At 38.4% G+C, this 12725-nt stretch overlaps 1 protein-coding gene across 3 annotated transcripts in view; it reads right to left on the minus strand.

Annotated features, from left to right (window-relative positions):
- The window catches only part of ppp3ccb (protein phosphatase 3, catalytic subunit, gamma isozyme, b), a 36819-nt gene extending 24675 nt beyond the window's left edge, over positions 1 to 12144 (minus strand). For all 3 annotated transcript variants that reach the window (XM_084745465.1, XM_084745464.1, XM_084745463.1), the window contains exon 1: positions 11533 to 12144. In XM_084745465.1, coding sequence (XP_084601591.1) covers positions 11533 to 11584 — 52 coding nt within the window. In that variant the 5' untranslated portion in view covers positions 11585 to 12144. The remainder of the gene's footprint in view (positions 1 to 11532) is intronic.
- Positions 12145 to 12725: the final 581 nt, after the last annotated feature.

The following is a 12725-nucleotide window of genomic DNA, read 5'->3' on the forward strand; positions in this document are numbered from 1 at the left end:
CAGTCTGCTTCTGTTAACAACGTTTTCAAAACGAGACAATAAAAACAGAGGACGTCCTCACTGAGGACACACAGTCCAACATAAAAGACACTAAACTCTGCGACTGCAACTACTGATTACTCTGTCACTTATTTAATCGATTAATTAATCTTGTCACAATCTGGTCAGTAGAAAAATAAGTCCAAACATTTGGAGCACACAGACAAAAGTGTTTCCCAAAAGCCCAAGATGACGTCTTCAGAAACCAGAGAAAACAGAAAATATTCACATTAGAAAAACTCAACAGCAACGTCTCTTTACAGAAACCATGACCTGGTAACTCAAGACAGTCCACAGAGCTCGTTTCATGTAGGGACTACTTTCTTTCTGCAGTAGAATCAACTACTGGAACTACTTTAGAACCTACCAGAACTACTTTGTCTCTAACAGAAACTACTTTCTTTCTGCAGTAGAATCTACCAGAACTACTTTAGAATCAACTCGAACTACTTTCTTTCTGCAGTAGAATCAACTACTGGAACTACTTTAGAACCTACCAGAACTACTTTGTCTCTAACAGAAACTACTTTCTTTCTGCAGTACAATCTACTGCAACTATTTTCATATGTACCAGAACTACTTTATCTCTAATAGAAAGTACTTTCTTTCTGCAGCAGTACTGGAACTACTTAAGAATCTACTGGAAGTACTTTCCAAAACAATCTAGATGGATAAGAAGCACTACAGGTCAGGGGAAAGTGTGTATTGATTTTGAGGTTACTGACCCTTTAAGTGGCCCAGTAGTGTGTTTTTCAAACACTGGTCAGCCCTGTGGCCCACCTGTAACCTCTGATCTGCTCCAAACCAACAAAAACTCAACAGAGTGTAAAATTGTGTCTGAATGTGAAGACAGCTGATAGCAGTCCATAATGACTTCAAAACCGCCCATTACACAGACTGCCCTACATTTGAAGGTCAGCAGCAGTCAGTGATATCCCAGAGCTGTACTGGAGACTAAATGTTTTCCTTTTTTAATTCAGCAGTCAGGGGTCATATTCATAAAGCTGCCGAGTACAAAGAGTTGCTCATTGTGACGAGCTTCAAAAAAAATTCTTAGAATTATAACATTTACTAGGAATTTCCCCTTACAGATAAGAGCAGATCCTGGTGAAGATAAAAAGCCCCTGAATGAAACACTGAATGTCAACATAACTTGTTATAAACATGGCATAGCAGGTCTAATGATCAAACTTAAAGGGACAATCCACATCAAACTCAAAAATACATATTTTTTCTCTTCCCCGTAGAGCTGTTTATTCATCTAAATAGTTTTGGTGTGAGTTGTTGTGAGTTTTGGACATATCGGCCGTAGAGATGTCTAATTTGTCTCAAACACGATGGAGTTAAAAGACAATCGACTTGTGGTGCTAAAAGTGCCAAAAAATACATTTAAAAAATATTTTAAAAATTCCAAACTAGTGTCTCTTTCTAAAAATCATGACATGGGTAATCCTGGTTGTGAAATCTTTCATGTACACCCTCTTAGTAGAAAAAAGTAGACACTTCAGACTTTGAGAAACTGGGATGTACATATTATAGACGTAACGTAACAATTAACTTTAGTCTTTCTTGTATTTAATAACCGCTAATAAATACAACAGATTTTACAGGGGTGAGTAAAAATTGACTTTGAGTGAGTAGATTTCTGACTCCGGGCAAGTGAAGAAAAACTATGAATGTTGAACCCTGAACTGCGAGCATGTAGACAGACTACTGTGCAAATACGTCTTTCTAATTTTGTAAGTCACTTTTATAGAATCACCCAGTCACACTTCTGAATGCATCACCTCCTCACTAAGATCAAAGTTTCTGTCCCTTCCTGCTCTGAACTGCCATGACAGTTTTCCTGAACCTGTTTTCAGGCTGAGTTCGGAGCTCTGAGAGTTTTCTCAGAATGTTTGTGAATACGGCAGCAGATCAGTTTCAGAAGTTCCTCGTACAGACCATGACGACATGTTGAGGCTCGACCTGAAGACAAAGGATAACAGTTTGGCAGCACAAACCAGCCCCTGGAGGAAATACCACACAGCTTAATTCCTGGAAAACACCGCCGTCTCACAGAGAGACGAACGGTAGATCTGGAGGAAGACGTCCTGCAAATGTTTTCATATTCAAACTGTGATCTGAAGGGGTGAAACTTTAATCCTGACTGACTTTATTAAAGGTCTTAACGAGCTGTAGGAGCTGGTGACTGTCAACTTCACTATTTCAATTTATTCAACTGTGGCTGATAGTTAAAGGGATAGTTCAGATTATTTGGAGTGTGGTTGTATTCTCTATAGTCAGTAAATTACCTATGTATGTGTTTTGTATTTTATGTATTTTAGACTAGGCTTGGACAGTATAAAGGTATTACAGTACATCAGGGTATATATAAACAGACACTCTTCTGTCTATTAAACTGATGCAGAGATTCTGTATTATAGTCCAATAATCCAAAACATGAAGTCTGAAAGGGTTTATTTTGATATATATGTTTAATATGTTGGCCTTTACATCCTTCTATGCTGCAACACTGTCAGAGAATATGCAACATGTTGCTGCAGAAACAAAGCTTTGATTGCAGAAGAAAAAATGCTTTTGGAAAAATATTTGTTTTTTTAAATTACAATTACCATGTTACCAATGATCGATTGAGTAAAGTGCTTACAGTTTTTTATTTTCTCTTTTTTTTTTTTTTACTTTTATCGGTAAAATAAATATGTGAATTGAAAGTCACACGGTGTGCTGCTGTAGGTAAGTAAGTTTTTTTTAATTCCCCTTTTCTCCACACATGTGACCTCAGCGTCCTGTCAAACACAGTCACAGATGATGTTTGTTTGTTTCTCTCTGTTGGTCATATATTGTGTTTGTGCTGCTGATGTTTGCGAGTTAACCATCCAGAGAAACGTCTGTGCAGAGCAGCAGAAACAGAAACGAAGCCCGGTTGGTTGATACACTCTCATCTTGTTTTGCTTATATTTGACTGGCTCCAGGCCACAGGTGGTACGGTGGCCAACAGGGACAAAGTTCAACGATGAGCTGTATTAAACAGTGGGATTAAAATGTTAGGATTTCTTAAAGTTGTGGGAGACTTTAAGTGACTTATCTGCTATAAATGAACCATTTACTTGGCAGGTGGAAGTTTCTGTCCCCGTTTGAGTTTACTTAAGCTGATTACACTGGAAGCTGTTGCAATGAGCGAGTTGGCTCAGTTATTATAAAGTTTTTGTGCGTCCCTCCAGCCACTGGGAGGAACAGTGCGTGTCTGTTGTAGATTATTTGAATACCACTTCCTCCAGCGGTCTGTGACGCCTCGTTTCACAACTCTGGGTTTGTTTTCCTCTTCAGAAACAAGATACTGGCGTCCTAATCATCGGCTACATCATCCTGTCCGATCACGCTCACGTCTGTGTTGACTGGCTGGTTTCCTCTGCTGGTGACAAACTGAGTGACTGATGAACCAGTTCAGGACTCCAGGAGACACATGATTGGCTGAATGTGTGCGACCTGGTTTGGTTTCAGAGCTGCACACTAAACTAGACCACTGGATTGGGAGAGAGTGTCTGTCCACACAAACGTCCTCTGAAATACTTTCTGTACATCACAGCATGTAGGGGTGTGTGTGTGTGTGTGTGTGTGTGTGTGTGTGTGCGTGTGTGTGTGTGTGTGAGAGAGAGAGAGAGAGAGAGAGATGACTGCTTGTGAGATCATCTGGACTGCAATTACTTTCATTATTGACTTCATCTGACGATTGTTTTCTCGATTAATTGATTAGTTGTTTGAACCATAAAATGTCAGTAAATGGTGAAAAACATGGTGTCCAACAACTTGTCAACAACTCAAAGAAATTCAGTTGACTGTCCAAGAGAACAGAGAAAACCATAAAATATTCATACTGGGCAAGCTCAAAATGATTAATCGATTATCAAAACAGCTGGCGATTATTTTAACAGGCGATTTATAAACAATTAAGTGATTAATCGTTGCAGCTCTAGAGATCACAGTGATGAAACTTGAGTGTTTTTGAGTCTTTTTATGAAAAAATCTGAAACGTGGACAAAACAAGATATTTGAGGACGCCATCTTGGACTTTGAGAAACACTGATTGACATTTGTCACCACTTTCTCTAATTTTATAGGCTAACAACTAATCGATTTATCGAGAAAATAATCAACCAATTAACTGCGTATGAAAACAATCTAAGTTGCAGCCGTGTAGGATTTTAAGCCATGTAACAGACAGTCTGTGGTTCACCTCACTGATTGGTCTGCTGTGTTTACTGGTCCTTTAAAGATCCAAATATTGTTCCCAGGATACGATGTGGGTTCATCTCGAGAATCACCTGGCAGAAACACTTGTTTGTTTACTGACAGTTGGAAAAATGGAACCACTTCTTTTTTTCTTCTTCTTCTGGTATATTTCCAGCAGATTAGACGCTTCACGGCTTCACAGCTTCACAGAATGAGTTTTCACTTGTTGAAAAAGATCTAATCTGATTGATGTTTTTGGGCATGTGAACACATGATCAGATCTGAACACTTTATTTAGTTTGCATTCAAACAGTTAAATTGGAACTTCTAATCAGAATGACTTCGATCAAACTGCAGAAATACTGTCCATGTAAACAAAGCCATAGTTAGCATTGATTTCAATGGATCATACTGACTAAAATAAAACTCAGCTGTGTCTTTTTACTGAACTGCGTCATGTCTTCAGCTTGTTTTGTCTAAATCTGTCTTACATGACAAATAAAATCAGTAATAGTCAGACTTGGGAAGCCAGAACCAGAGTTTTTGCCAATTTTTCTGGACTGAAATGAATCAGTTATCATTGACTAACTGAATAATTGACTAATTAATACGTACTTTGTACTGTGCAATTTTGGTTTTTTGTACCAAAACCACATTAACAGTTTGAAAAAAGAAAAACATCAAAAATCATATCAAACAGAAAGAAAAAATGGCCTGTAAAATGTCAGAAAATGTCCAAGACGACGTCCTAAAACGTCTTACTTTGTCTACAAACCAAACATATTCACTGCAGTGTCATAAAGGATTAAAGAAACCAGAAAATACTCACATTTAAGAGAATTTTGACTTTTTTTTTCTTTAAAAAACATGCTCTACCCAATTAACTGATTGAAATAATTTATGATTAATTTCATAATCGATTATTTGATTCCTTGTTGCAGCTCTGATGTTAAGATTATTGTAACATGAGTCAGTAACATGTTACTGCCTGTAGTCTGAAGTCTGACTTTCTATTAGTCTGCTTCATTATTAATATTTGTTGGTTTTATGACCCAGGGCCCAGGGCGGAGCTCTGTCCTGGGGCCCTCGACAGGCCAGTGAATGTGCTCCATGCTCAGGTCCAACTCCATCAATCATGAATGAGGACAGAATCATTACACATGCCAGCCGATGCAAATGGCAGGACTGATTCGATTACCATCAGTAACTAAGCCAAAAGGCCAGAGCAGATCTCACACACACACACACACACACACACACACACACACACACACACACACACACACACGCACACGCACACACACACACACACACACACACACACACACACACACACACACACAGGATGCTGCTGCAGTGTCAGTCAGTAAAAAGGGCACCAGTGATGAACTTGAACCATCAGGAGGACTCGTTATCTTAAAATATTCACTCCACTCATCACACAATTGACAGAAAATTGAGTTGACAACAATTCTAATTAATTTTACTTAATTAAGGCCATTTTGGTTGATAAAATTGTGAAAATGTGAGCAGCTGAACAAAAGATTTTTGGTTTTAAACTTGACTAATGATTATAAACAAATAACTGGTTTATTTATTTATTTAGCAGCATTATGGTCCTTCTATTACATCCTGAATCACTGGTCCTTTATTTGTTTAGAGGACTTTATTATCTTCATCACATTCTTGCACCACTTTATTGGGTACGTCTATACACGGCTGCATGCTCCAGATGTCTTTCCTGTAACAATTACTTTCACTGTCGATTTCATTGTTGTTTGGTCTAAAAATGTCAGAAAATGGTAAAAAAAAAAAAATTTTGGTCACTGTTTTCCCAAGTCCAAGATGACATCCTCAAATGTCTTGTCCTGTCCATAACCCAAAGATAATATTGTATATTTTATGTTTGAAATGCACATTTTATCGTATCTTTTTTTTTTTTTATTCTACTCTACTGTTATTTTGTACTGGAGCATCCCAGCCAAAGTTCTGACAGGATTGTAATCATAATCTCATAATCTGTACAGTAGGACTGCACCTAACTACAGCTACAAAGATTAATACTTTATTAAATTAATCGCCAAATATTTTGGATAATCAATAAATTGTTATTTTGAATAAGAAATGTCAAAATTCTCTGATTTCTGTTTCTCAAATATGAATATTTTCTGGTTTCTTTACTCCTCTTATGACAATAAACTGAATATCTCTGAGTTTTGGACATAAGACGATATTTGAGGACACCAGCTTTTGAAAACTCGATATGTCACCATTTTCTGACATTTTACAGACCAAACCATGAATCAATAAATAAAGACTCCAAAGACCCTTCATCTATTCTCATAAGTGATGAAGAAAAGCAGCAAATCCTCACATTTAAGAAGATGGAAGCAGGAAACATTTGATATTTTTGCTAAAAAAAAAATGACAAACAATTATTCAACAATATAGCTGCCAACTAATATTCTGTCAATCAAACAATCAATGAATCAGCTGATCGCTGCAGCTCTACTGTATTTAATTCTACTGTGGCTCACGCAGGTTTTCACTGTGGACCTGCGAGGACAGTTTATGATCCAGTCTCACAGGGAAATGGGGGGACAAAGAGAATAAAACCAAACAACACCTAGTCCTTACTCTGTGTGTGTGTGTGTGTGTGTGTGTGTGTGTGTGTGTGTGTGTGTGTGTGTGTGGTGACTTCCTGACTGACCAGCAGCCTTAAGAGGGCAGCTTTAATGATGTGACGCTCTCCTGCAGCTTTACACTCCTAAGCCTTCCTAACCCACTGAGCCTATTATACGTGGCTGCCCTTCACCCAGAGACACACAACACACAACACACAACACACAACTCACAACACACAACTCACAACACACCAAACCTGCTGCCTAAATAAATACTGAAACGGTGTTGGCTGAAGGTGGAGACTATATTTTGTCTGGATATTATGTTTGAAAAAGTGACACGGGTCATCGAGGGAAACACCACAATAAATGCTAAAAAACTTTCACTTAAATGTCCCGAATCATGTTTATCTAACAGTTATTAACAACATTTTACACTCAAAGGAGCAATAACAACAATCATACTTCAGGTTGTGTATCGTCTGGATCTGAACTATTCTGATTCTGCTAAGCTAACATTAGCTCAACAGTCATAATGCAGGTGCAAAATTTCTGAACGATTCCTTTGGAAATGTAGTTTTGGAACCAATGTAGGGCTGATCGATTTTGAAAAAATAATAATATAATAATTGCAGTTATTTTGACTGATACTGCATTTGCAATATGATTTGTGATATTAGAGGTAAGGATCATTTTTACATAATTATTCTTGTTTTGATTGAAAAACATGTTAAAATGACTAAGGTGTGATTTTATTTTTTGCAGGAATCTGCACCAAATGAATTTATTAATTTAAAAGTTTTTTGCCACATTTTGCCTTTAACAAATATTAAACCTCCTGCAATTTGAAGATTGCAGGAAGCCATACTGCGATTTCAATAAAATGAAATTAATTGTGCAGCCCTTGTTCTGATGCCAGGTTTTAGTTCCTGATACTGATTCTGATACCAGAAAGCTTTTTCTCCATGTCTCCATTTCTGTCCACAGTCTCTCCGTTTCTATCAGGAGAGTCGGATAGATGACATTTAAAACTTACTTAATCAGTAGCCTCCAGTCACAGGATCTATTGTACTGTGTGATCAACAGCCAGTCGTGCTGCTGCAGTAATTACAGTTACATTACATCGTCCAGCTGTGGCTGACTGGACTGAACTCCGTCTGACAGGATGATCTCTCATACAAGAACTTTATAGAACACGTCGCTGTGTTTGAGAGTGACAGAAAATCTGCTGCGAGTCACATCACTCTGCAGGAAGTATTATAAATAAATAGACTGACACATGAACGTCTCTCTCACCACAAATACTCGTGTACTGTACCTAGAAAAAACATCAGTTTAAAGTATTTTTATTAACTGATGGGTTTTATTCTGCCTGATTTGAGTGACTCTGAGGTTCTGCAGCCCTCTCAGAGTCCAAAACTGCAGAATTACTTCTCTGAGTGGATCGAGAAACAAATTCTGGGTCTAAATTAATCATTTCTTCAAGTCACACTTTATGATACACTTCATTTTGATGGTACTTCTGAACATGATGCCTTCGCAGCACTAAGAGAGAACGAACCACGTTGACAGCTGTGGTTCAACACATTCTGTGGTCCCTGAGCAGGAACTGTACACGCCTGCGCAGCGCTGGCCTAAAAGATCTTATCTCTTAAAATCAGGGTGGAGGGTTCGGCTGATAATAATTATTTCACATTTTTATCATTTAAAAAAAGTTAATATAGTTAATGCACACCTGAGAAAGACTCAGACGAAGAGAGGGAACCAGATATAACGGACATCACCATGACAACGATTCATTATTAATCGCTTATTTAAATTAATTGCCACTAAATTTGTAAATCTCTGATTTCAGCTTCTCAAATGTGAATATTTTCTGGTTTCTTTCCTCCTCTCTGACAGTAAGCTGAATGTCTTTGAGTTGTGGACAAAACAAGACATTTGAGGACGTCATGTTGGACATTTTTCATCATTTAATGAACCAAACAACTAACTGATTAATAGAGAAAATGATCAACAGATTGATTTATAATGAAAAATAATAGTTACAGAAACAACTTGAAATATGTGTTAAAACATGTGGAGCACACAGACATATGTATTTTTCAACTGACAAGATTGTGACTGTTAATTAATCGATCAATTGAAAAAATTATCAACTGATTAATCTCACTTGCTATATCCGCTGTCATGCCTCGTTCTATCAATCTTTAAATGAACATCTGAATTTTTAGGCTCTCAATGTCGGTGATATCAAAAATGGTATTGATATTTTTAAGGGTACTGAATCAAAATTAGAAATTGCAGTATTGTGACAACGCTGCTGTACAGACAGTTTAAAATAAGTGACCTGATCACATCTGGCAACAGCTGCCATCAGGAAAAAGCGTGAAGAAAAAGTATCATCAGTGGGAATAAAACAGAAATGTCTAATTGGGTCACACAATCTGATGGGTCACAGAATTTGGTGCAACACCAGTGTCACAAAAATGCCAGAATAAATCCTTCCAACCACCTGTCAGGAGTGTGTGTGAGTGTGTGTGAGTGCATGTGAAAACACACCAGGATGAGCTGCACAAGTGTGGCATTTATGGCTACAACTGAAGATTATTCCACTATATATTAATCTGATGATTTTCACAATTAGTCACCTGATCGTTGGTCTGTAAAAAAACTTGTCATACTCGTCCACAGTGATGTCTTTGAATGTCTCACTTTGTCCCACCAGGTGTGCAAATCCCAAAAATATTCACTTTATAGTGAAACAGAGAAAAACCTAAAATCTTCACACTGAGATGAGAGAATCTTTGGGACAGGGATGTTCGATTATTGCAGGTATCTGATATGCTGATAGTTTTAAACTCTTTATTTCTACCTGATTTTGTATTATTCCATCTGCTCTTGTCGCGACGGCCCACTGGCAGACGCAGACACGAAATTCAATGCTTTCAAAATGTTCACATTCACTGTAAAAAAAAAAAAAAAAAAAAAAAAAGAAGAAAGAAAGAAAGAAAACTACAGCTGAGAGCTTATCTTTTCCTCGTTGTTCTTCACCAATTAGTCAAAATAAATCAGGCTCGTAAGATGGACAAATAAATCTGTAGCGTTGAAGGAAAGTGATTGGCTCCTCCTCACATGACTGACGCAGCGCGATCTCTGCAAACAACTTCCATAACCGATTAAAGCTGCAACAATTAACTGCAAACTATTTAGATAATTAATTAATCATTTATCTTTTGACTGTGGAGAAAAAAACGAGACACTTAAGGACGTAACGTTGACTTTAGGAAGAACATTTTTCACCATCTTCTGACATTTAATGGATCAAACAAATAATCAATTAATTGAGAAAATAATGAACAGATTAATCAATTATGGAACTCAAAACAATGACTTGATTAATTAATGTCACAATATTGTTACTTGAAAAATAGGTCCAAACATGTCACAGTTATCTTCCAAGATGACGTCCACAAATGGAGTAGTAGTAAAGAAAACAGAAAATATTCACACTGAAGAAACTGGAATGTAGGGCTGCACGAGTCAAACTTTTATCAACATCACAATATGGCCTTCTGCAGTTTTCAAATCGCAGCAGGTGCATCATGTGTCAAAAAACTTAAATGAATGAATGTGTTGAGGAAGAGACGTCCTGTCCTACACATCAGATTCTACAGACAGATACACAGGTACAAATTCCTACAATAAAAACAAAAATCACACCACAGTCATTTCTAGCGTGTGTCAATCAAAATAAGAATAATAACGTAAAAATTATCTCTAAATATCTAATATCGCAAATCATATCACAATTGCAAGATCAGTCAAAATTCCCAACTGGAATCAGAAAACTTGGACATTTTTATTGAAAATAGACTTAATAAGATTAATCTATTATCAGAGTAGTTGGTGAGTAATTTAATAGTCTATTAAAATTTGATGAATCGTTGCAGCTCTAGAAATAATCGTTATTTGCAGCTTTACTAAAGTTGGTCTAATAAATTGTTTCTTGTCTTTAATAAGTCATTTTTTTGAAAAACAAAAAAAAAAACAGCTGTTGGAAAGGGAGGGGTTGTGTTGTAACGAGGCCAATACACACACACACACACACACACACACACCTCCAGCATTCATTACAGCACTGCAGCGCTGCATTTACATCCAAACCATTAATGTTTGAGCACACGACGTTACAGAGCAAACAAATACAATCATATAACTCCTACATGGAGACAGGAGCCAGGTGAACCTGACCTGTGTGTGTGTGTGTCTGTGTGTGTGTGGACGTTAACAGTTGAATGTCAAATGCATAGCTGACATCTGGCACCCCGGACAGCTAAGCTACAGAGCTAACAGGTTAGCTGTTAGCGGTGCTGCTGTCTCGGTGTGTTGGTGAGGGACAGGATGTGTGTGAGAAAATAAAACACACACACACACACACACACACACACACACACACACACACACACACACACACACACACACACACACACACACACTCGGAGTAAATGAAGTGTTCGCGGGGCTGAGTGACGTCCAGCGGTGCGTGAAGCTGTTTAGCTCTGCTAGCTCAGTTAGCTCTGACCGTTAACTTCCTGCACCGAGAGGAGAAAATAAAGAAATAAATGTGACAAACCTTTAATGGGTCGTTCAATGGTGGAGAGTTTGTTCTGCTCTTTGGCCGACATCCTCCCTCCGTGTGGCTGCGGCTCGGTGAATTTGCTAAATTCCTACTAAACTTGAGAAATTCCTTCCTAGCTAGCAGGCTAGCTGCAGTGAGCTAGCCGCGCTAGCTGCTGGTGTGTCCGCGGCAGAAGCGGCAGCGGCGGCAGCAGCGCTTCGCCCTGCAGACAGACCGAGCCGAGCCGAGCCGAGCCGGACTTTAACCTGACCGGGACAGATCTGAGCGTCTAACAGATTAAAGCGTCTCTTTTGCGCTGTGCGGTGCTCTGCAGTGCGGCGATGCTCAGCCAGCCGCTGTCAGTGACTGTCAGACGGGTCCAGACTCAGGAAACGGGCCGCCGGACAGGGCACCGCTGATGATGCGTTCAGGAGCAGCGAGCGGCAGTGCGTCAGATCATATCTCAACTTTATCCCTTTATTCTCAGACGAGCTGCATCTGTCACAGGCCGCCCGCTCCGCTGCTCTGTCGTGATCCGATGTGTCGTCCAGACCCGCTGTCGGATTACAATAATCCGCCGCAAGCGGATTTCCTACAACATGGCTCAACGCGGGGGGCTCTGGGTAGTGTAGTATTAATGCGTCAAATTCCCCCCTCTAGACTGTTCCGCCTTGTCCCACCGTAATGCGCTGTGATTGGCTACTATTGCCGTGCTGTGATTGGCTAGTATTAGTCGTCTCAACGATCATTGGCAGAAAGGATTTCTGACCTTTGATAGTTCTTAAACATGAGCAGTTTCCTTGCCTAAACCTTTTTAATAATTAAAATTAATTAACAAATAATTTTAAAATAAAGTCCAAACAAAGTTAGTTGTGACTTTTTTTCAGAACATGATGCAGATTTTTCGGTCAGTAACTTTTATTATTAAACTCTAAAATATCCCACCTTCTCTATGTGATTAACACGTGTGAGGGGTCATAGCAAAAGTGTTTCTTTATTTTCTAAATTCTGTATATTATCTTTCGTATGAAGAATATCGGTTGATACATCAACATCAGAATATTTTTTAATCATCAGTATCAGCACCAGGCCCCAAAGTCCAGTACTGGTCAGGCTTGACTTATTTATTTTTTATTTTTCATTTATTTATTTATTTTTTTCATCGTTATCATTGTTATTATTTCTTTTTCTTGCAGGTTCAAAGTCTT

The sequence above is a fragment of the Lutjanus erythropterus genome, chromosome 20, assembly GCF_056507025.1.
Source record: "Lutjanus erythropterus isolate fLutEry1 chromosome 20, fLutEry1.hap2, whole genome shotgun sequence".
Taxonomy (NCBI): domain Eukaryota; kingdom Metazoa; phylum Chordata; class Actinopteri; order Lutjaniformes; family Lutjanidae; genus Lutjanus; species Lutjanus erythropterus.